The 27500-nt window shown below is 36.0% G+C and overlaps 2 protein-coding genes across 2 annotated transcripts in view; both read right to left on the reverse strand.

Moving 5' to 3' along the window:
* LOC144960728 (NAD(P)H-hydrate epimerase-like) overlaps positions 1 to 24453 on the reverse strand; it is a 136763-nt gene extending 112310 nt beyond the window's left edge. Inside the window, exon 1 of the mRNA XM_078894019.1 lies at positions 23989 to 24453. Within this exon, the coding sequence (XP_078750145.1) occupies positions 23989 to 24116 (128 nt within the window). The 5' untranslated portion in view covers positions 24117 to 24453. The remainder of the gene's footprint in view (positions 1 to 23988) is intronic.
* Positions 1 to 27500, reverse strand: part of LOC144960474 (uncharacterized) — a 310958-nt gene that overhangs the window by 116421 nt on the left and 167037 nt on the right. The window lies entirely within an intron of this gene.

Genomic DNA, 27500 nt, shown 5'->3' on the forward strand with positions numbered 1-27500 from the left:
AAACAATATCTTCTAACTGCAGGTGTCATATCTCAAAGATTTATAGAAGGAACGAAGATGGCGTCACTCAGCTCTTTGGTGTTGTTTTTTTAGCCAGCCATTTGTCTCACTAAAATTCTATCAATCAGACTCTATAATAGTTTTGTGTGTTGGTCGGTTATATCCGGCTGGCGGATGTTAATTGTATTTTGGCCAAACGCCCAGCATTAATATTATATGACGAAATATTTAAAGGGTTACTTTAATGTCTTTACAATAATTCAAAATCATAAATCTCTCTTCCATCTCAGATTATAGTAATACTACTACTACTACTACTACTACTACTACTACTACTACTACTACTACTACTACTACTACTACTACTACTACTACTACTACTACTACTACTACTACTACTACTACTACTACTACTACTACTACTACTACTACTACTAATAATAATAATAATAATAATAATAATAATAATAATAGTAATAATGCACATTTATATTGCGCAACCTATCCCCCTGGTCGGAGGCTCTGGGCGCATAGTATGTAAGATGCGAAGTTTATAGTAGATAATGCAGTAAATTGCTTCTATCATTCCATCTCGCTGCCAAAAAAAAAAAAAAAAAAATCTGCTTATCACAAACACACAATCCCACCCACCACCAAAGTAAAAAAAAAAGTAAAAAAAAAAAAAGCAAAAAACAAAACAAAACAACAACAAACAAACAAAAAGCAAAAGAAAAAAAAAGCAACCCCCCCCAAATAAAAAAAACTATCAAATCAAACCATAACCCCCCCCCCCCCCCCCCACCTTCCAAAAAACAAAACAAATCAAAAATCCGGAAACAAAACAAAAGAGAACACAAAACAAAAAAAAAAAAAAACAAAAAAAAAAAACAAAAACAAAAACAAAAAAAAACAGCTAATAAACTCAAAAAAACCCAAACCAACCCCCCCCCCCCCTCCAAAAAAACAAAAACAAAACCCAATGAACAATAAACCAAATAAAACCAACAACAAAAAGACAAAAACAAAATAAAACAAACAAACGAAAAAAAAAAAAAGATCAAAAGTACAACAAAATGGAAAAATAAACGATGCTCCTTGCATCCGTTGTACCTGGGGTATCGACGACACCTGATCTCGTCTATCACGTACTGTATTCCTGTTATCATTTATCATTTCCCATAACCCACCTCGTACTAGATTGCCCAGAGACAAAACTGGAAGGGAGATTTGAATAAACCAATCAAAAATGATGATATACTCGAAACACTGATCTATACCTGAACATACATGTACATACAACGTACTACTACCTACATACTACTAATACTACTACACTACACTCATACTACCTACTACAAAACTACACTTTACTACTACATCACAATACTATACTAACTATACTACTACATAACTTACCACTACATACTACACTAACTACTACTACTCTACTATACTAACTACACTACATACTACACTACTACTAACTATAACTACTCTACTTACTACACTATTTACTACTACTACTACTATACTACTACTACTACTACTACATACTACTATACAATACTACTACTAACTACATACTTACTACTAACTACTACATACTACTACTACTACTACTATACTATCTACTTACTACTATACTAACTATACTACTACTATACTACTACTACTACTACTATACTACATACTACTACTACTATACTACTACTACTACTACTACTATACTACTACTACTACTACTACTACTACTACTACTACTACTACTATACTACTACTACTACTACTACTACTACTACTACTACTACTACACTACTATACTACTACTACTACTACTACAACTACTATATACTACTACTACTACTACTACTACTATACTATACTACTACTACTACTACTACTACTACTACTATACTACTACATACTATACTACTACATACTAACTACTACTACTACTACTACTACTACTACTACTACTACTACTACTACTACTAACTATACTATACTACTACTACTACTACTACTACTACTACTACTACTACTACTACTACTACTACTACTACTATACTACTACTACTATACTACTACTACTAACTACTACTACTACTACTACTACTACTACTATACTACTACTAACTACTACTACTATACTACTACTACTACTACTACTACTACTACTACTACTACTACTACTATACTACTTACTACTATACTATACTACTACTACTATACTACTATACTACTACTACTACTACTACACTACTACTACTACTACTACTACTACTACTACTACTACTACACTACTACTACTACTACTACTACTACTACTACTACTACTACTACTACTACTACTACTACTACTACTACTACTACTACTACTACTACTACTACTATACTACTACTATACAATACTACTATACTACTACTATACTACTACTACTACTACTACTACTACTACTACTACTACTATACTACTATACTACTACTACTACTACTAACTACTACTTACTACTACTTACTACTATATACTACTACACTACTACTACTACTACTACTACTACTACTACTATACTACTACTACACTACTACTACTACTACTACTACTACTACTACTACTACTACTACTACTACTACTACTACTATACTACTACTACTACTACTATACTACTATACTACTACTAACTACTACTACTACTACTAATACTACTACTACTACACTACTACTACTACTACTACTACTACTACTACACTACTACTACTACTACTACTACTACTATCCACTACTACTACTTACTAACTTACTACTAACTACTATACTACTACTACTACTACTACTCATACTACTACTACTACTTACTCTACATACTACTATCTACTACTAACTACTATACTACTATACTACTACTTATACTACTACTACTAACTACTACTACTACTACTACATACTACTACTACTACTACTACTACTACTACTACTACTACTACTACTACCACTACTACTACTACGACTACGAGACTACTACTACTACTACTACTACTACTACTACTACTACGACTACTACTACGACTACTACTACTACGACTACGAGACTACTACTACTACTACTACTACCACTACTACTACTACTACTACTACTACTACTACCACCACTACTACTACTACTACTACTACTACTACTGCTACTACTGCTACTACTACTACTACTACGATAACTACTACTACTACTACTACTACCACTACTACTACTACCACTACTACTACTACTACTACTACTACTACTACTACTACTACTACTACTACCACTACTACTACTACGACTACGAGACTACTACTACTACTACTACTACTACTACTACTACTACTACTACTACTACTACTACTACTACTACTACTACAACTACAACGACTACTACGACTACGAGACTACTACTACTACTACTACTACTACTACTACTACTACGACTACGAGACTACTACTACCACCACCACTACTACTACTACTACTACTACCACTACTATTACTACTACTACTACTACTACTACTACTACTACTACTACTACTACTACTACTACTACTACTACTACTACTATTACTACTACTACTACTACTACCTCTACTTCTACTACTACTACTACTACTACTACTACTACTACTACTACTACTACTACTACTACATTTCTCATAATATGATTATTACCACATCACTACCACATCATCTCATTCATCTGTGGTGTTTCAATCATCCTGTTTTGTTGATAAAGGGGAAACCCGAAACGTTCATTTGATCTGTTTTTGTAATTAATTTGAAGCTTACATTCAATTTCACGTTATTATTTTCTTCATAATATGATGATTGTATTTTTTTCTTCTTTAAATGGAGTAAAAAATAATAACATTGTAACATGCCTTTACGAAGTGGTGGCCGAGGTGACGATGTAGCATTTTCGTTTTTCTTTACCTCAAATTTGCTCACTTATCCATAAAATAAAAATAAGAAAAAATAAACTTTTCTATATTCATCCTATAGGGGAAATCTTGTCTCTATGGTCTATTCCAAGGGAAGACTGGAATAACCCAGGCGTCAGCCGCAGTGCAAGCGACGCAAATTGAGCTAGGGCGAGGTGACTTGCTGAAGGCCACACAGTAGCGCAGCCGCGGGTGATCGAACTCGGTACCTTCCTGGTACGAATCAAAGACCGTATCGTTGAACCACGCTGCACCCATAACATGGGTACTTCCTGTTGACATGTTTGTGTGAAGGATTTATGTGGTATATTCCTTCATGGAATGCCTTGGCATCGACATCTCCGGAGCCCTTAACTTTCCGTGTTATTTTTGGAAGCTGTTATATTCATCGTTGTTCAATGCATCACTTTGTTCCATGTTTGGTATTTTGTTCTATTCATTTGTGACCCACCGTATCAAACCGGTATTATGTCGGGATCCACTCGGTAAAGGAAATTGAATTAATAGCCACAAATATCCAACTTGGGTTTGATTTCTGTACTTTATGGTGGAGTATAAAGACTACTTCTTGCTTTGCAAAATCTTCTAAGGTCCAATTTCTCATCATTCTATCTCTAAATTCACTTTTTGGGGTCTGAATCATCCCGACATAATACCGTTTTGAGACGGAGGGTCACATTTGAGTTCCTTAATTGCGTAAGGACGTAACTTTTTTTTAACAATGTAGTGGAGCACTTTATTGATCTGTATGCATACGTTTCTTACTATTTCGAAAAAAAGCCCCAAAAAACTCCGTAGAACTATGAAATTTTGACTCCCATTTCAGAACTTCATGAACATCCCTAGTCATTAAATACTAATTGAAAATGAAAGTTGATGCCAGACTAGACTAAATAATTTAAAGGATTTTGAACTGTTATTTAAACCTTGTCAGAGTAAAGTTTTAAGCCTTTTTCACCCTGGGTCAGGGTATAGGCCATAGACAAACAGTTTCCATCCTTCTCTATCATCATCATCATCATTGCCTTTTTCACCCTGGGTCAGGGTATAGGCCACAGACAAACAGTTTCCATCCTTCTCTATCATCATCATCATCATTGCCTTTTTCACCCTGGGTCAGGGTATAGGCCACAGACAAACAGTTTCCATCCTTCTCTATCATCATCATCATCATTGCCTTTTTCACCCTGGGTCAGGGTATAGGCCACAGACAAACAGTTTCCATCCTTCTCTATCCTGAGCTAACCTTTTTTTTATCTCATTCCAGGTCTTACCACTTCTCTGTATATCAGCTTCTTTAATTCTTCTCCATGTTCCTCGTGGCTTTCCCCTTAATCTTCTGCCCTGAGGGTTCCAGTCCAATACTTTCTTTGTTATAGTTGAGTCATTCTTTCTAAGCGTTTAACTATAGTGACTACAATTTTTGTCCCCTAAAAATTACAAATTTTTAAATTGTCAAGCGGGCAATTCTGCTGTATGAGATCTCATTCTATATAAACGTATTACTGTTATAATGATATTTATAGTTTTGTTCTTGCTAAACACACATTTAAGTGATACAAAGCTGCTACAAGCTGGAGATCATCAAAAAAGTAATTAACAATAATACAGGTTCGATAAAGAACAAACAAAGAAACATAGAACGTTTCAGGCTCAAAACCCTTCTTGAGTCAAAAAAAAAAAAAGAAAGAAAAACATTAACCAACTACAGGAAAATCGTCACATTGGTTACGATTCTGATTTCTCTTGTACATCACAACATGTAAAGAAATGCTTTGATTATATCTATTAATACTAAACACTGTGTTGTAGACATCATTTTGTTGAACAACAATCTTTATAGATTGCACTTGTTACTTTTTTTTTTTGTTTGATTAGGAAAAGTCTATTTTTATGTCGGATGGGTGTGAATTTTCGGGGGAAATTCTAAAAATAGCAAGTAAGGAGAGAGTTAATTCACTCCACCCTAACACCGACTATATCCGTTGTTTACCCCGGTTACTTTACACCATGCCTATTTATTACATTTTCTTATCTCTCTCTTATCTTATTTTATTACTTTAAACAAACGTTTGGTCATTCCGTGCAGGCCACTTGGTCCATGGCCAAATCTATCCATCTCCACCCCAGGAAATTAAAGTATTGACTGACCAAGTCTGACCAAGAGTCATCATAGATATCGACGCGACAAATGATTCCATTCAAAACGAGAGACTGCGCGCGAATAAGCTTCCAATAGGGAATGAGATTAGCGGAAGAGTAGCGTCCCTTGATTGGACGTCACCCATAGTCTGTGACGTCACCGGCGGAAAAGTTATTAGAGAGAGAACGGCATGTTGGTTGTGCGGAAGCTAGGACTAGAGACGCATGCGCACAACCAACATGACGTTCTCTCTCTAATAACGTTTCCGCCGCGCGAGGACGAGAGACGCATGCGCACAACCAACATGACGTTCTCTCTCTAATAACGTTTCCGCCGGTGACGTCACAGACTGTGGGTGACGTCCAATCAAGAGACGCTACTCCGCTAATGTCATTCCCTATAGTTCATAGTCTGGTTAACACAGTTTAGTGAGACTTACTCATAAACGCGGCTGGCGAAAAGCAATAACAAAGACCTGAGTGACGTCAACTTCTTTCTATCTATAATTTGAATTTCAAGTACCTAGGTCATCCCGACATAAGACGAGGGGTCACATTTAAATCGATTGATAATACTCTTCAACAGTCGTAACGTCACTTCCTTCCTAATGACGCATGGTGACTTAGTAACACTGGCTCTAAACTATCGGAACAATGGCGGATGCCCTTATGAAATATTTCTCTGGCGACCATAAAAGCGTTTCCAGAGGGAAAAAAACATAAATTTGATCATGTTTTGACTTTTACACATTCTAATCACAAGGCAAATGAAAAGTTCTAACCAGCATGAAGAATAAAATGTAATGATTTTCTTTGTTTAGAACCAAGATGGCCGCCGTTGCCGGGCGGCGTGACATCAGACTATTGAATCTAATTGAAGGACGAGTTATCTGGCCAAATTCGTTTTAAAAATGTTTTAAAGGCAGTATTTTAATAGAGTGAGAATAAATAGAATGAAGTTGACGACACTCAGGTCTTATTTCTTATTGTTTTTATTTTTTGCACCCACGTTTATAATTCTCACGAATATGTATTAACCAGACTTTAAACGTTCAAGGTTACACATGGTTTTGTGTGTTAGTCCGTTCTACTTCCGGATGGCAATGTTGTGAACTTTTTATCCAAGCGCATACAATCTATAACATTGAACGTTTATAGTCTGGTTAATACAGTTTAGTGAGAATTACTCATAAACGCGGATAGCAAAAAACAATAACCAAAGACCTGAGTGACGTCAACTTCGAACTATTTATAGAGTGAGTATAACCAATATCGTAGCGTGAGTGATCCAATACTCTTCAACAGTCGTGACGTCACTTCCCTCGTAATGACGCATGGTAACTTAGTAACTGGCTCTAAACTATCGGAACAATGGCGGACGCCCTTATGAAATATTTCTCCGACGAGCTAAATCTAAATGCGTATCCAGAGGAGTAAAAAAACAACATTATAAATCTGATCATGTTTTGACTTTTACACATTCTGATCACAAGACATATGAAAAGTTCTAGCCAGCATGAAGAATAAAAAGTACACATTTTCTTTGTTTAGAACCAGGCTGCTCGCCGTTACTGGGCGATGTGACATCAGACTACTGAATCCAATTGGTACACGGCCAAAACACTGAATATAATAATATTATACTATAATATTATTACAGCATAGCACACAGAATTGGAATGAGAATGTCCGATATAGAATAAGATATAATATTATCATGTCTATAGAATGAAAAAATATCATTCGTGTTTGTCTGAGATGATCGATGGGGAGGCCTGTATTCGATATTGTATCTTTTTTTTTCCTAGGGAAAGATGATGTATTATAACATAGATTTATAATTCTGGCTCCATCTTTAAAAAATACCAAAAAAACAAAACAAAAACCAACAACACAAACAAACAAAAACAACAAACAAAATTGTGCGCTCATGCGAGTGAGTAAATGGATTTTGCCGTCAAAAAGTGTCGAATGTACCAGTAAATAATAATAATAATGATGATGATGATGATGATGATGATGATGATGATGATGATGATGATGATGATGATGATGATGATGATGATAATAATAATAATAATAATAATAATAAAATTAATGATAATGAGAGGAACATCAACCACAACCCCCCCCCCCAAAAAAAAACAATAACAAAACACAGATAGATACATAAATAGATAGATAGATAGATAGATAGATAGACAGATAGATAGATAGATAGATAGATAGATAGATAGATAGATAGATAGATAGATAGATAGATAGATAGATAAAAAGACACATATATATATATATATATATATATATATATATATATATATATATATATGAGCCAAGGTCAAAAGGTGCCCGCCTGATACCAGTGTTAAGAAAATTTGATTTTTACTTAATTATGGGCTTTTTTCATTGGGTTAATGCTTGTAATCAATTGATAATATGAAGAAGAGATAAAATGAGATAGCTCAACATACTCTGTTCAACAGAATATGAAATAAACAACTTGAAAGTGAAATTTGAATGCTGTTTGGCATGTGCTTAAAACGAGGTCAACGCATCACCTTTTTAGAAATCGTGTAGAAATTAAATGTGATGTTTTAGCTCACGTGATTAAAATTTGACTGATAGTATAAAGTCAAAATTTACTTTTAAACGCAATTGCAGTATATTACATATCTGAATAAGTCTCATATAGAGTTCTTTAAAAGTTGGTGTTGCTTGTGACCTTTGGTGTCATCAAACACAGCACAATACTAAGACTCGACACGAAACTTTAAAGCTCATGTTTAATGTTTATAAAATGTTTTATTATGAGAAAAAAGCATAGATTTACTATCTGAACTCAAATCTTGGAGTAAATGTATACCGTTTTACCGATATTGAGGTTTATTGGTTTTGGTGTCATTTGTCACAAGCAACACGACATGCGTGACCACGTGGAAGTTTGTTTTCGTTAAATGGCGATTCGCAATTTTGATCCACCCTTGTTACCAGTCTTTGAAGTGCAGCACTTTCATTTGCCTTTCCAGCGTGGCTCCATGGAGAAAAGGTAAGTTGAACTTTGGTGTCATCGCTATTTTACATTGTCACAAGCAACACTTTATATTGGATATTACAAAGTGCCACCAAAAAATTATGTTTTCAGCTGTTATTCTATTTACAAATATGATATTATGACATCTCACATAAGACTGTGATTTTGACACAATTAATTGTTTCCTTGTAATTCTAATTTTTTTATGTTTCAGGGTTGTATGAATCAAGAAAAAGACAAAACTCAAGCTTTTGGCGAATCCAGATAAATAGAAGGGTTGTCAAGAAATTTGATTTGATTTACTATTAACACACTAAATTACTACAAACAAGCAGATTTGAGCAGTAGGGCGGATGTTACGGTATGGTTACATGAATTCATTACCATGGCTGATATTTATCTAGTGTTTATGTGACTTCTGGTACTTTTTGTGACCATTGGTGTCATTGCTTAAAATGTCACAGGTGACACTTAAGTTTGAAGTTTCTAATGTATTTTTGTTTTCATGTTCTTCAAAGCTTGAAATGTCATTGAATTACATTTTAACAGCCTATATTACATGTGTTCAGTTGCTATTCTTGATTTATTCAGGCAAAATTGTGTTCTAGTGCCGATTTTGACCAAAGTAATAGCAACAATGGTATTACTAATATCTAAGTATATATCCAATTTAGAAGTATTTAGTTTCTTAAAATAATATTGAATTTCATTTTAGAGTAGGTTATTGTGCTTTTTTGACTGAAAATAATGATATATTATGGAAGAAAGTGTGATTTGGTGTTGCTTGTGACATAAGTAATGGTGTCACCGGTCTTATGTCACAAGTCACATTCAGATGCTCTAATTTCCATGTATATTTCTATTTTTGAAGTCTTTGGTTTCTGAAATATTATTAAATTCCATATTTAACTGTGGTTATTACACTGGTTTGACTGAAATTAATGATATATTGTCGAAATTGCAATTTGGTATTGCTTGTGACATAAGTAATGGTGTCATCGGTCTAATGTCACAAGTGACACAATGTCGCTAAAAAAGATATGTTTTGGTGACATTATTTCCCAACATTTTATTCCAAAAGTTTCTGAACATTGCAGGTAATAAGCATATGCAATATTGTTGTTGTTGTTAATGTACAAACATTTTTATGAAATAATATATTTGCATTCTATGTTGCTTGTGACCGATGACACCAAAAAGCAACATTGTCTCCAATAGTTGGTAATATTATTGTACTATGATTGTTGTTGATTGTGTTCTTTTGTCTATAACTTACTAAATAAAGTTTGATACTCAACAAAAATCATTTGGTTATTGAGTTTTTGTCTCATTTTGGTGTCACCGGTCACAGGTGACACCAGCAACCTATATATATTGTTGACGATATTATGCTGCGTTAGACCTTAAAGTTATCTAAAGGGCCTTTGATTCATGAAGTACAGGGTTTTTGCTACACATATAGAAAGATGAATGGACTATTATGTCACTTTTATTTTGAGAAAAAAAATTGGCACCTTTTGACCTCGGCTCATATATATATATATATATATATATATATATATATATATATATATATATATATATATATATATATATATATATATTATATATATATATATATAATTCCTTAGCCTGTTGATAATTATACGCAACAGTATTTTGTTGATGTGGCTTATTAAACTTATAGTTCTAAAATTTTCGCATCTGATTGCACCTGCTTTCTTTGGTATTGCTATGAAAATAGAGTTACAGAGATCTTCTGGAATTTTCCCAGTGTTGTATATATTGTTGAATAATATGTGAAGTTCATCAATTGCTAGATCTCCTAGGCTTTTTAATACCTCTACAGATATTTCATCAGGGCCTGTTGCTTTACCATCCCTCATTCGTTCCATGGCGTGTTCAATTTCACTTTTGGTGATTTTTGGTCCGCTTAATGGTTCTTTGAATTTCAGTGGTGGTTCATTTCTATTTGGATCATTGTACAGTTCGCCTATGTATTTTACCCATCGGCTTTCTATATGTTGTTCTTCAAATAGCAGTTCCCCTTGTTTGTTTTGGATACAACTTCCTGCTGCTTTGCTTTTCCTTTTCCCTGATAGTTCTTTTATTCTTTGGTGAGCTTGTTGGGGGTTGGGTTTGTATTCTCTTTTGATTTCGCAGCATTTCCAGTCTAGATAGTTCTCGTGTGCCTCGATGCATTTGGATTTAATGTGGTTGTTCAATGTTTGGTATTCTGCAGACCCTCTGTTGCATTTTCGTCTTTCTTCAAATAGGTTTAGAATTTCATTTGTCATCCATTCCTTTTTGCTGTTTATTTGAGCTATTGGTAAATGCTTTTCTGCAGTTGCTTTGACACACTTTTGGAATATATCAAATTGTTTTTCACATTTTTCGTTATCAGGTTCACTTTGGCTTTGTATCATGAGTGCATTTTCAAATTCTTCTCTCATTTTTGTTTGTATGCCATTGTCTTTGCATAACCTGTAATCCCTCTTTATTCTACCAGCTGTTCTCTGAATAGCTTTAAACTTTATCCTTACTGTACAAACAACTGGGACATGGTCACTGTCTACATCGGCGCCTGGGTAGGTTTTGCAATTTAATATGCCATTTCTGAATCTTGATGATACTGCTATAACGTCTATCTGGTTCCTTGCTCTGTCCCCTGGTGATTGCCATGTCCAGGTTCTTCTTGGGTGTTGTTGAAACCAGGTGTTTGAAATCATTAATTTATTTGTTCTACACCAATCTGCCCAGATGTTTCCTCGTTCATTTCTGTCTCCGAGTCCATGTGGTCCGATTATGTCACCATCTCTGCCTCTGCCAATCTTAGCATTTAGGTCTCCCATTACCATAAGGACTTCTTGTGATTTACACATTCGTTTTGCTTTGTCTAGTGAATGGTAAAACTCTGTCATATCTGCATCTGTCGCCTCTTCTGTTGGTGCATAAACTTGAATAATATTGGTGTCAACTACAGGTCCTCTTAGCTTAACCAGCAAAACTCTGTCTGAGATTGCTACGTGCCCTTTGTAAAATTTGGTTGATTGTTGGTCTTTTTGGAAAGAGGTTCCACCACTCCATATGATCTTATATGTCGTGTTGTTTTCTTGTTTTGACATGGTTCCCTGCTCTTTCCATCTCATCTCTGCCAGGCCAAGAATATTTATTTTGAGCCGTTTCATTTCTTTTAGAATATTGTTTAGTTTTCCTTTTTGGGCACAGGTCCTGACATTCCATGTCCCAATTTTGGTTTTGTCACATTTTTAAATTTATTTCGCCAAGTAACTGGCTGACGGTTCGGTGTGACCTGATGAACATCACGCTCCCAACCGAGCGAGGCAGCAGTCTTCCGTGAAAACGTGCTCCCCTTTACGCTGTCACCGTTTAACTTTTTGGACTTATTCATGCAGTTAACTCGGCAAAGTTACAAGAATGGTTTGCCATTGCCTATTCTTGTCGCCCTCTGCAGTTGGCCAGCTTGACCTGTTACCGTTCGACAGGCTAAGGAATAAGATTAACCCCGAAATCGCAGAAGAACAATATGGATTCCAACCTGACAGAGGGACAAGGAACGCAATATACCTCCTCCGTGTTTTAAGTGAAAGAGCTATACAGGTTCAGACCCCACTATACCTCTGTTTTGTCGACTACAAAAAAGCTTTTGATAGAGTACGCCACGAAGAAATACTAAAACAACTGCACTCCATTGGCGCTGATGAGGAAGACCTCAGACTCAAGCAAACATTATACTACACCCAGCAGGCATCTATCAAAATCGGAAACTCTACAGGAAATTCCATTCCTATTAAGAAAGGAGTCCGTCAAGGGTGTGTTGCCTCACCAGATCTGTTTAATCTATACCAAGAAACAATCATGAGGGGCATAACTAATATGGAGGGAATAAAAGTAGGAGGTCACAACATAAATAATATAAGATACGCAGACGATACGGTACTCATTGCAACATCAGAAATCCAACTTCAAAGGATTGTTGACAAAGTGGTAGTAGATAGTGAAGCCAAGGGAATGGAAGTGAATATCACCAAAACGGAATGCATGGTAATACAGAAAAACCCGAAAACAACAACACCTGCAATATAACGATTCACGGCGAGCAACTTACCAACGTAGAAAGTTTTAAATACCTAGGTTCAATAATGACAACAGATGGAAGATGTAACCGAGACATACGAGCAAGAATAACTCAAGCCAAACAGGCCTTCATGGACCTCGGAAACATTTTGAAAAACAAACAGATGTCGTTCGGGATTAGATTCCGAGTCTTGAAGTGCTACGTGTCGCCAATCTTGTTATACGGATGCGAAAGCTGGACTACAAATGCAGAAACACAAAAGAACATTGAAGCTTTTGAAATGTGGTGTTTGAGAAGGATGCAGAGAATATCGTATACTGCACACAAAACGAACGAAGAAGTGCTAAAACAAACATACCAACAAAGGAAACTAATGCCCTTAATAGCGGATCGACAACTATCCTTTTTCGGACACATAGTAAGGAAAGATAAGAATGAATACATGGCAAGTTGTGGAAAAATACCTGGTAAACGCGCCCGGGGGAGACAAAGAAAACACTCATAGACCAACTGAAGGGCTTCACCAACCTAACAATCCAAGAGCTGTTTGAAAAAGCAAGAGACAGGGAGGAATGGAGAGAGATAATTCATGCAGTATCCGAAGCCTGGACCAGGCATGGAACCTAGAAGATATATATATATATATATATATATATATATATATATATATATATATATGTATGTTTATATATATATATTATATATATATATATATATAAACACAGATAGATACATAAATAGATAGATAGATAGATAGATAGATAGATAGATAGATAGATAGATAAATGGATATATAGGCAGATGTAGAACACATAGAAAGATATCTGGATAGAGTGCATAAGGGTGAATTAAAGGATGAATTATTGTACCTAATGCACGGTGGTCCCCGTCCCGTCTAGTAACCAGGTCGATATCATATTTTTTTCCGAGCAAATCGATATTATTATTATTATTATTATTATTATTATTATTATTATTATTATTATTATTATTATTATTATTATTATTATTATTATTATTTTTTTTTTTTTTTTTTTTTTTGGATATCGTAAACAGTGCAAGAAATCTTTCCTTAAATAGGGGTGGGGTTGGGGTGGGGGGGGGGGGAGGTGAATTCGGCGGAAACGTTTACCCGTTGGGTTGTTTGAAGTTAGGAAATTTTATAAAAGGTTGAAGATGAACAGAGAGACAGAATGGTATATAGATAGATAGATAGATAGATAGATAGATAGATAGATAGATAGATAGATAGATAGATAGACACATAGATATATAGATATATAGATAGATAGATAGATAGGAAGATAGATTGATTGATTGATTAATAGATGGACAAATAAAATCATAGAAATAGATATAAGTAGAATGATTGAAGATAAATAGTCAGGCAGACAGATAGATAGATAGATAGATAAATAGATAGACAGATAGATAGTTGGATGGATGGATGAATGGATGAATAGATAGATAGATGGATGGATGGACGTATTAAAAGAAATATATTTTATATATATATATATATATATATATATATATATATATATAAACAATTTAAGCATATTTATATATATATATATATATATATATATATATATATAAACAATTTAAGCATATATATATATATATATATATATATATATATATATATATAGAGAGAGAGAGAGAGAGAGATAGATAGAGAGAGAAAGAGAGAGATAGATAGATAGAGAGAGATAGATAGATAGATAGATATATAGATAGATAGACACACACACACACACACACACACACACACAGAGAGAGAGAGAGAGAGAGAGAGAGAGAGAGAGAGAGACAGACAGACAGACACACAGACAGAGAGAGAATTGAGTTAACTAAGGAATATTAAATCATGGGTAAATAACAAGTTCCTATGCCAAAGCTAGCATGTTGGAACGAGGTTGATCGATATTACTTAAGTTTCAAATCGATATATCTTTTTTTTGCAACTATAATCAACATCGATATTCCTCTTCTTTCTTGTCTCTCCGTGGGCTCAAGGGTAATGACATGATAATATATTGAATGAAGTAATAAGGACATATAGATAGATCTATCGTTGACATAATAATAATAATAATAATAATAATAATAATAATAATAATAATAATAATATAATAATAATATAATAATAATAATATAATAATAATAATAGTAATAATAATAATAATAATAATAATAATAATAATAATAATAATAATAATAATAATAATAATAATAATAATAATAATAATAATAATAATATAGATAGAATGCGTTTGGCAGAGGAGTTCACAACATTGCCATCCGGAAGTATAACGGACCAACACACGAACTCTGTGTAACCATGAACTTTTATAGTCTGGTTAATACAGTTTAGTGAGAACAACTCACAAACGCGGATGGCAAAAACAATAACAAAGGCCTGAGTGACGTCATCTTCGATCTATCTATATTATGGATGTATGTGTGGCTATGTGATCGAGTGTGCAACCAGTCATCCATGGGACTAACAATGAATTAATAGGTTACATGTTCAATCCTAAGGTGACATGAATTAAGTAGCAGATTCTACGCCTATCTATGTGGTCTTGTGGTATGACACTCGCTTTCGGATCGGAAGGTCCTGGGATCGTCCCGCGAGGACGAGAGACGCATGCGCATAACCAACATGACGTTCTCTCTCTTATAACTTTTCCGCCGGTGACGTCACAGACTATGGGTGACGTCCAATCAACGGACGCTACTCTTCCGCTAATCTCATTCCCTATACTATGTAATATGCTAGAGACGACCCCTGCAGCTTACCTAAATGATGGATGAATTTATACAAAAGAATAGGGAATCCTCCGCAAATATGTTTGTGCGGCTATGTGGTCTTGTGGTATGACACTCGCTGTCGGATCGGAAGGGTCCTAGGTTCGAGCCTCGCTATTGACAATACGTATCGGGAAGAACATCCAGATTGACTATGATTTAAAAGCAACTCAACTTGGAGCGGTACTCGAACCCTGGACCAACCAATCCAAAGGCGATGCTATACCACAAGACCACATCGCAGCGATGAGTAAGAAATAAGATGCGGCATGCTTTAACCCTCTCCTTACCAACTATAGGAAAATCTCACATTCGTTACGATACAACCAACATTGTTCTTATTCAATTTTCTCTTGTAAATCATAAAATTTAAAGAAAATGAAAAGTGTGTTGTAGAGCATGTTTTGCTAAAGAAATTATTTATCGCAAGAGTTTTACTGCTATTATTTTTGAGTGATAAAAAATAAATTATGTTAGTTGTGTTAGTTGTTAACCCTCTCCTTATCACCCACAGAAAAATTGTCACATTCGTTATGATGTAACCGACAATTTCCTCATTCTGATTTCTCTTGTACATCACAAAATGTAAAGAAATACTTTGATTACAGCTATAAATACTAAACACTGTGTTGTAGAGCTCATTTTTTACTTTTTTTTGTTTGAGTAAGAAAAGTCTATTTTTGTGCTGGGTGGGTGTGAATATTCGGGGGAAATTCTAAAATAGTTGGCAAGGAGAGGGTTAACATTGCAATGGCCGTCCATGTCTGTAATGGGTTAACGGAAAAGCCGAAGCCGCAAAGCTTTATAAAAATCTCACAGTGAAAGAGGAAAACGTCAAAAGAAGTTTTAAAAAGGCAAACCGCGGAGAAGATGGGGGAAGGTATGAAGAGGAAATGGAGGGGGTGGGGGGGGGGGAGGGGCGAAGAAGAAGGAGTGGAGAGGTCGGGAGGGGGGAGCAAAGAGGAAGAGGGAATGGATGAAGAGTAGGGAGGTGGGGGGGGGGGAGACGAAAAGGATGGGAGGGCGGGGGGGGGGGGGGGGAGAGGATGGGGGTGGGAGCACGGAAAGGATGGAGGGAGGGGAAATGATGAAGAGGAAAGAGGGGGGGGGGAGGCGAAGATGATGGGGGAGGGGGTTACGGAAAAGATGAAGGGAGGGGAAATGATGAAGAGGAAAGAGGGGGGGGGCTTATGAAGAGGGGTGGGGGGGGGTAGGAGGAAGAAGAATGGCGGAGTGAAACCGTATGATAGATGGCTCCGATGAGGGGAGGGAGAGGCGTAAAATAAATCATTGATTAAGACTTGAGATTTGTTTGACATTAAACATTATTGACAATACGTATCAGGAAGAACTTGGAATTGACAAAATTCACACAATCTCAGAATGAAGCATTCAGGCACACGCTGAAAAAACAAACAAAATACACACACATGCACACACAAACACGCACGCATACATACACACACATACATACATACATACATACATACATACATACATACATACATACATACATACATACATACATACATACATACATACATACATACATACATACATAAAGATATAAGTATATATATATATATATATATATATATATGTATATATATATATATATATATATATATATATATATATATATATATATATATTTATGTGTATGTGTGTGCGTGTGTGTGATGTCTGTGCGGCTAAGTGGTATTGTTGTATAACATATTGTATATTGTTGTATAACACCCGCCTTTGGGATCAGAAGATCTTTGGTTCGAGTCCCAGTGTGAGTGGCGCATAGCCTGATGCATCATGGGAGAAAACTCTTTTCTCTCATTCTCAGAAATAAAATGAGTACCTGGCCGTTATCAACGTTGTTGCCTCTGTCAGGGAATAAAATGTAATATCGCCTAACAGGCGTCATGTCTCGCCCTACAAGATAAGTATTGCTGTTGGTTAGGGACCCCCTTGTAAAGCGCTTTTGGATATCGCGTTAGTATAGATAGTATGCGCTTGGCTAAGAAGCTCACAATATTGCCATCCGGAAGTATAACGGACGAACACACAAAACTATGTGTCACCTTGAACTTTTATAGTCTGGTTAATACAGTTCAGTGAGAATAACTCACAAACGCGGATGGCAAAATATAACAACAAAAGCTTGAGTGACGTCATCTTCGAACTATCTATATAGTTTAGTGAGTATTACTCGTGAATGTGATAGACAAAAAAAAACAATAACAAAGACCTGAGTGACGTCATCTTCATTCTATCTATATAAATGTTAAAGATTTGCGCGTGAGTATGTGTGTACATACAGATGGAGAGAGAGAGAGAGAGAGAGAGAGAGAGAGAGAGAGAGAGCGAGAGGGAGAGAGAGATAGATAGATAGATAGATAGATAGAGAGAGAGGGAGAGAGAGAGAGAGAGAGAGAGAGAGAGAGAGAGAGAGAGAGAGAGAGAGAGAGAGAGAGAGAAGGGAATTGTCACAAGAAAAATACACCTGTATCGTTAGATACTTTTTTATTTAAATAATAGAATATTGACTCTCAGGTTCAAATGTGAATCGTTAAGATTATTGATCTGATAAAACCACCCGAGAAATATAGGTGGTTACAGTGATCGATAGATTGAGAATATTATATATATATATATATATATATATATATATATATACATATATATATATATATATATATATACATATATATGTATATATATACATACATATATATGTATATATATATATAGAGAGAGAGAGAGAGATTGAGATATATATATATATATATATATATATATATATATATAGAGAGAGAGAGAGAGAGAGGGATTGAGAGAGAGAGAGCGAAAGAGAGGGGGATAGAGAGAAAGAAAGCGAGAGAGAGAGAAAGAGAAAGACACACACACATACACACACACACACACACAGAGATAGAGAGAGAGGGATTGAGAGAGAGAGAGAGAGAGAGAGAGAGAGAGAGAGAGAGAGAGAGAACAACCATTGCGAGGATAAAGTTGGAGGGGCTAATATCATTCCATAAACTGAGACTTGTACTAAATCAAAAGATATTGACATTATCGATGTAATATGTATCGTTAAGAATATCGATTCTATCAAACAACCAGACATCATTGAATCAAACGTAAAGGGCATGGAAAAGGAAAGAATGAAAGGACGAATGAAAGAACGAAAGAAAGAATAAGAGAGAGAGAGAGCGAGAAAGAGAGGGAGAGAGAGACAGAAAGTGAGAGAGAGAGAGAGGGAGAGAGAGAGGGAGATAGATAGATAGATAGATAGATAGATAGAGAGATAAATAGATAGATAGATAGATAGATAGATAGATAGATAGATAGATAGATAGAGAGAGAGAGAGAGAGAGAGAGAGAGAGAGAGAGAGAGAGAGAGAGAGAGAGAGAGAGAGAGAGAGAGACCTTTATGAAGAACGAGAAGTCTCGTGTGGTATATAAAGAACAGCTACTTGTAAATAATGCGTTTGCTCTAGAAGAGAGACAGTTTTTCATGAAAAAAGGGCAGTAACTGCCATTTTAAAATCTTATTTTTTGTTGTTGTTGAGCACATTCAGTGTATTTTGAAAACTATTTAATGTTTGAATTTTGAAATTTATTTTTTGGAGACAAAGAAAAAGATATAGATACATTGTGTGAAACAGTATTGAAATTGGCCGGTTCAAGTTCGGCTATGTGGTCTTGTGGTATGACACTTGCCAACGGTCAGGAAGGTCCAGGGTTCGAGTCCTGATTTGAGCGGCGCATGGTTGAATCTTTGGAAAGGGTCTGTACTTACATTCTCTCACTGTACTCAGGTGTAAAATAAGTGCCTGGCCGCTGACTCATAATCTCTGTCGGAAAAAGAATTTATAATAATATCGCCTAACTGGTCTCATGTCTTATCCTACGTGTTAAATGTAGCTAGTTGTCCAGGGACCCCTTGCAAAGCGCATTGCGCACAATTAGAGGATATTGCACTATATGAATGCTCAAATTAAAAGAACAAAAAAAAAAAAAAACATGAAGCCTTCAAAATGTGGGTGCATAGAAGACTGTTGAAAATATCATGGACTCTGTAAGTATGTAACGAAGAAGTATTAACCATCGCATTACCACCCATAGGAAAATCGTCACATTCGTTATGATGCAGATAACAGTTTTCTTATTCTGATTTCATTTTTGATATGGTTATAGCTATAAAAACTCGATATTGTGATGCAGAGCTAATTTTTTCTGAACAGAATATAGAATATACTCGTTGCTAATCTATTTTGAAAAATCTATTTTTGTGTTGGGATAGTATGAAGTTTCGGGTCATATTCTGAAATTAGCTGGTAAGGAGAGAGTTAAACAGCATAGGTAAAGAACGAGAAAAATTAAATTAAATTGAGCTTTTATATAGAGCAATATCCACCAAACGTTCTCAAAGCGCCGTCCCTGGTCAACAGCAACATTTAACATGTAGGACGGGACATAACGCCTGTTAGGCGATATTACAATTTTTCGGACAAAGACAACGCTGTTACCGGCCATGTACTCATTTTACACCTGAGTACGGTGAGAGAATGTGAGTAAAGAGCCTTTTCCAAGGACAACTATGCGCCGAGCGCGAGGCTCGAACCCAGAACCTTTTGATCCGAAAGCGAGTGTCATACCACAAGACCACAAAGCCGCACATGTTGGAATAGAAGCAGGAGATGGAATGCAAATGAGATTGTTCTTATATAATATACGTTATTATTATGGAGATTGGCCGGAATTGAAAAATTGGCAACATCAGAATTTGTAGAAGGGAAGCGAGCACGTGGAGGACAGAGAATGGCATTCCTTACAACAAAAAAAAAATGTAAAACAGGACACATCAATGATAAACACAAACATGGAATATGTAGATACAATGGGGACAGATTGACACGGAGAAGAACGGTTATAGATTAGGCTCAAATTAAATTCAATCTTAGAATGAGGTTCATTCCGATATGATTCGTCATATGATATGATTTCTTCTTCTTCAGCTTCTTCTTCTTTTCTTCTTCTTCTTCTTCTTCTTCTTCTTCTTCTTGTTCTTCTTGTTCTTCTTCTTCTTCTTCTTCTTGTTGTTGTTCTTCTTCTTCTTTTCTTCTTCTTCTTGTTCTTCTTCTTCTTCTTCTTCTTCTTCTTCTTGTTCTTCTTCTTCTTGTTCTTCTTGTTCTTCTTCTTCTTCTTGTTGTTCTTCTTCTTCTTCTTTTCTTCTTCTTCTTCTTCTTCTTCTTCTTCTTCTTCTTCTTCTTCTTCTTCTTCTTCTTCTTCTTCTTCTTCTTCTTCTTCTTCTTCTTCTTCTTCTTCTTCTTCTTCTTCTTCTTCTTCTTCTTCTTCTTCCACTTCGGTTATGTGGACTTGTAGTGTGACACTCGCATTCGGACCGGAAGGTCCTGGGTTCGAGCCTCGCCGTTCGGCGCATAGTTGAGTCCTTGGAAAAAGAATCTCTTTACATTCTCCCATTATCTCACCATACTCATGTGTACAATGAGTACCTGGTCGTCAACAGCGTGGTCTCTGTCGGAAAATTTGTAATATCGCTTAACAGGCGTCATGTTTTGTTCTGCGTGTTACGTGTTGCTGTTGGTTAGGGACCCTTTGTAAAGCGCTTTGAGCACATTTAGTGGATATCGCGCTATATAAAAGCTCTATTTTTTGTACTTCTTCTTCTTCTTCTTCTTCCTCTTCTCCTTCTTCTTCTTCTTCTTCTTCTTCTTCTTCTTCTTCTTCTTCTTCTTCTTCTTCTTCTTCTTCTTCTTCTTCTTCTTCTTCTTCTTCTTCTTCTTCTTCTTCTTCTTCTTCTTCTTCTTCTTCTCTTTCCCCTGATGATGTCCTTATGGCTGAAGGTCAACAAGAAGCAGGAAAGCTCGTGCTGAGACCCATGAAGCTTCGACTTTAGTATGGTCTTCTCAAGACGAATGGTCGCCCTTTGTTTTGTTTTGTTTTTAAGGGTTTTAATGCGCTCTTTCGGCGCATATTTGAGTCCTTGGAAAAGACTCTTTACTCACATTCTCTCATCGTACTCAGGTGTAAAATGAGTACCTGGCCGTTAGCAGCGCTGTCTCTGTCGGAAAAAAAATGTATTATATCACCTAACAGGCGTCGTCATGTCTCGTTCTACATGTTACGTGTTGCTGTTGGTCAGGGACCCCATGTAAAGCGCTTTGAGCAAATTAAATGGATATTGCGCTATAAAAAAACTCACTTTTTTTAAAAGCAGAGTTGTAGTGTGGCCTTGAGCAAGCCACCTCGCTCTAGCTCACTTTGCGGCGCTGAACTGAAACTGACGCCTGGGTTATTCAGTCTTCACTTGGAATAGACCCTAAAGACAAATATACCCCTTGGGCATGAATGAGGGAAATTTTATTGATTTTTAAAATTTGTGACCCTTCGTCTCAAAACGGTATTAAGTCGGGATGATTAAGATGCTGAAAATGGAATTTGTAGCCAGAAATATAATGCTTAAATTCAGTTTATTTGCTACAGAGGAGAAGGAATATCATATTTTACTGTGCTAAATACCAAAGTTTCATATTTTGACATGTTTAACGTTAATTTGACTTTTTAGCATCTGGTCCATCCTGACATAATACCGTTTTCAGACGTTGGGTCACATTTGTTTAATGGCTCTGAAAAGGAAATGCTGGCCATTAAGACATTGAAGGAAACCGGGGACAATCAATCTAAGACAAAAATATAACGCATTGTTTTCAAATATTACGAAATAAAGCAATTTTAAAAAGCTATTGAGCACATTCCCGATCATTGTTAGCCAGATAACAGCCGGACTTTGGCAAAACACGCATTTTAAAATTTGGCCAGAAAACTCGTCCTTCTTCAAATATCGCTCGATTTGAAATGACCCTCATCTTGTCAAAAACACTCAAACCTGGGATCGATCTCGCGCGTGGGGTCTTCCTTAACGTCCCAGGTTTGAGTCTTTTTTGTGCAAAGTGTAGGGTCCTTTAACTCAATCGATAGATATATTATCATGAAGGACGAGTTTTCTGGGCAAATTTTAATAATATCCGTTTGTTTCCAGACAGAGTTAGGCAGTTGACTGGTTAGAGCAAACAATTCAAAAGGACGTATTGTTTACAGTTCTCATTCAAAGACACTTGAATAAATCAGTAAAAAGAAAACTCACACACACACACACACACACACACACACACACACGCACATTAAACCCCGACAAAACGTGAGCTTTTGTATGTTGCAATATCCTCTAAATAAAGATCTGAAAAAAGTGTGTAAGAACCAGTTGCAGAAAACTACTGATTTTTTGGAAGGGTTTTTTCTTTCTTGTATTTTCTTTCTTGCAGACAAAGCAGAGAGAAAACTATTGACTTTTTGGGAGGGTTTTTTCTTTCTTGCATACAAAGCAGAGCGAAAACTACTGATTTTTTGGGAGGGTTTTTTCTTTCTCGTATTTTTCTTTCTTGCATACAAAGCAGAGAGAAAACTACTGATTTTTTGGAAGGGTTTTTTCTTTCTCGTATTTTTCTTTCTTGCAGACAAAGCAGAGAGAAAACTACTGATTTTTTGGGATGTTTTTCTTTTCTTGTATTTTTCTTTCTTGCTCTGTCTGGCACCTTTCATACACACTTGTTCAGTTCAGTTCTTTATCTCACAAAACAACAACAAAGACTAACTATTTGTGACCCGCCGCCTCAAAACGGTATTAAGTCAGGATGATCAAAGTGCTGAGATTAGAATCTGTGACCAAAAACATCAGACTTGGGTTGAGTCCATGTATGGATTATTGAATAAAAAATATAGAATTTTAAAGTACTGAAAACCGAAATTTCGTTTTCTTGTCCAATTAAGCTTAAAATTGACCTTTCAGCTTCTTGTTCATCCCGACATAATACCGTTTTGAGACGATGGATCACGTTTTTAAAAACAAGACTCACCCAACATAAGTCATGGTGCTGTAGTCGAAATCATCCTGATGCTCCTCTTTCACTTCCTTATCCTTATCCTTATTCCTCCAGCTTCCTTTCCTCCTGAAGGACATACGGGACACCGATATCTTCTCCATTCCTCCACAAAACAACGCGTGTTCAAGTTAGTTCCTCTGCGTACAGCTGCTGCTGCTGATGATGATGCACTGGTATTCCTTACGATAAATATCCGACTGAAAATCACACCTCCGATTACAAGATGAAGAAAAAAACCAGTACCGAGTTCTCTATATATTATTATACTAATATCGATTCTTAAATATAAATTTATATGATCGTCAGAATAAATTTCTATTTCTGTTCTTATATTTATTATATTGGTCTGTGTTCATTTATTTCCTTACATATACGTAGTCATCAAACAGGATTAGCTGTATGAAAAGAATAAATCAAATATTCATCAGTCTGGAATCAAATTCGATCTTTCTCTTTTTTATCTTTTGGGGTTGTTTCTTTTTTTTATTTATTTTTTTATTTTGAAGAGTTTTACGGCGCTTGTGACACTTGTAGGTCATATCAATAACAGAAAAAAGGAAGAAGATTGAATAGTTTTTCTAAAAACTTGAAAAAAATCTATATTTATACTTGAAGCACGAGTACATTTACGAGATTATTTACAAGGTAAAAAAAATATCATCTCCTAAAACTAATACTGCACGTTTAACTGTTTCACTCTAAGCGAAGGACTCCGGCAAGGGTAAGACAAACCAAGTAATGAGCATTTAGACTGTTTTTTTTAAGCAACAAAACAAAAACAAAAATCAGCAATATATCAAATTCTATCAGTCGCTAAAAGAACACACCTCACTCCCCCCCCCCCCACACACACACAAGCTATACAGATGCCTATTAAGTATCGAGAATAAATGAGATAAATGTCTGAAGACAAAGCATTAAACAACACAACCAAACATTGGAAAAAGAATTGGAGTTTTTTTTTTTTTTGTTTGTTGCTTTAGGTCTCTTCCAACACAATTGAGGTTATATGAGAGACCGCTGAAACAAAAAAACAAGCAATCCAACAAAAATAGTACAAATGTAAATCAAAATCATAACCTAAAGATATCATAAGCTAAATTATAAATAACCAAGAACAAACAGGCAGAAGATTTACAGAAAAAAAATATCCCTGTCAAAAATACAATCACAAACCAAAGAAGCAGGATAGGCTAGTAAAGAGAAGAAGAAACGACATCACTATCGGATCGTACACCCATGCGAACATCATAGGTATATGATTCAAGGGTGATGCTCCCATCCAACCACCCGCGAATTGGAGTTTACGATACGCACGAAACCCGAGAAATCTCCCTAAAGTCACATTTCAAACCTGGCTAATCTTATTTTACATGTCAGATACTCTAGGTATATTCATCTCCACCTAAAACATTCTGTGACACTTTGAAGCATCGACGACATTTGTGACAAACCGTCTCGAAATGGTACTACGCCGGGCTAGTTTCGATCGAGAAAGCACCAAACGGCAAAATCGCTTCCTCAGTGGGGACTTTCCACCTGTCCAATATGTACTCCATTTTGAAAAAAAAAAACAACACCCAAAACCGCAGAGCATCTAGTTGAACGGTGTGTATAGATAGTTCGAAGATGACGTCACTCAGGTCTTTGTTATTGTTTTTGCCATCCGCGTTTATGAGTAATGCTCACTGAACTGTATTAACCTGACTATAATCGTTCATGGAAACACACAATTGTGTGTGTGTGTTGGTCTGTTATACTTCCGGATGGCAATGTTATGAGCTTCTTAGCCAAGCGCATACTATCTATTGTGACGAAGCTTCCGGGCAGGTTTGCGACGGAGTGTGAGTGCGGTAAAGAATTTGCAGAGTGGGTCGATCGACATAACAGAGTAGTGTAAGCACCATTTGAAGGAGCTGCCGGGATGAAGAGAGCCTCTAAAACTGAATATAATGTTACTTTTTAACAAATAGAGAGTTCGAAGTTGATGTGACTCAGGTCTTTGTTATTCTTTTTTTTTTGCCATCCGCGTTTATGAGTACTTCTCACTAAACTGTATTAATCTGACTATAAACGATCATGGTCACACAAAGTGTTGTGTGTTGGTCCGTTATACTTCCGGATGGTAATGTGAACTCCTTAGCCAAGCACATACTATATATAGGAACATTGGACTTCGAGTTGATTGCAATATAATACAATATCTTTATCCTCCACCATAGGACTAGTGAGTTGTCGTTAGTAGAGCTCAAGGAAACAAGTTATTTCATTGGTTGAACTATTGAATGCAACTCACGATTTGTTTTCTTTTGTGGCAAAAGACTGGCCTCTTGACGTCATTTTTTGGTCAGTGTCAGGCTATAGATACTATGCGCTTGGCTAAGGAGCTCACCACATTGCCATCCGGAAGCATAACGGACCAACACACATAAATGTTAGTTTATAGTTGATTAATACAGTTTAGTGAGTATTACTCATTAACGCGGATGACAAAAACAAAAATAATAACAAATACCCGAGTGACGTCAACTTCGAACTATCTATAGATAGAATGCGCTTGGCCAAGGAGTTCACAACATTGCCATCCGGAAGTATAACGAACCAACACACAAACTCTGTGTAACCATGAACTTTTCTAGTCTGGTTAATACAGTTTAGTGAGAACAACTCACAAACGCGGATGGCAAAAACAATAACAAAGGCCCGAGTGACGTCATCTGCATACTATCTATAACTTTACGATGGCTACGATCGAACTCAGTACTTTTTTGGGTACGAAACAATGACCGTACCGCTGAACCACGCTGCCCTCTATTTCTTCAACAATCCGAGGTGAGATTATTTCAAGCCTAACAATACAAGAAGAAGCTCTGTATGAGTTGAGTTCCTTTTTTTGTTTTTAATACCTACACTATTTTCTATCTAATCCATCAGAATTACACGGTCGGTAACACAGAAAGCCGGAACATCCCGGAAAAAGATTTGACCTGACAGGCCTGTCATAACCACTCACTCCAGGGGGTATTGCAGACTATGGGGAAAAAAAGGAATAGAAAAGATAAATAAAAGAAAGAAGAAAATAAAAGTAAAAAAAAAAGGTGTAAATAAATAAACAAATTGAAAGAAGTTAAAGGAGATAAATTAAATGAATGAATATAGAAAGAGAGAGAGAGAGAGAGAGAGAGAGAGAGAGAGAGAGAGAGGGAGAGATAGAGAGAAAGAAAAAGAGAGAGAGAAAAGAATCACACACACACACACACTCACACACACACACACAGATGAGAGAATGGATTGTAACCTATCGTCTGGTGTCCTATCCCCCTTCATTGCCCGTGTCGATCCCTATAACACTTTCACACCAGCAGGTAATATCTCCTCTATGAGAGAGAGAGAGAGAGAGAGAGAGAGAGAGAGATAGATAGATAGATAGATAGATAGATAGATAGAGAGAGAGAGAGAGAGAGAGAGAGAGAGAAATGAGAGAT

Source organism: Berghia stephanieae, chromosome 15 (assembly GCF_034508935.2).
Source record: "Berghia stephanieae isolate SIO BIC M18660-M18661 chromosome 15, UCSD_Bste_1.3, whole genome shotgun sequence".
Lineage (NCBI taxonomy): Eukaryota > Metazoa > Mollusca > Gastropoda > Nudibranchia > Aeolidiidae > Berghia > Berghia stephanieae.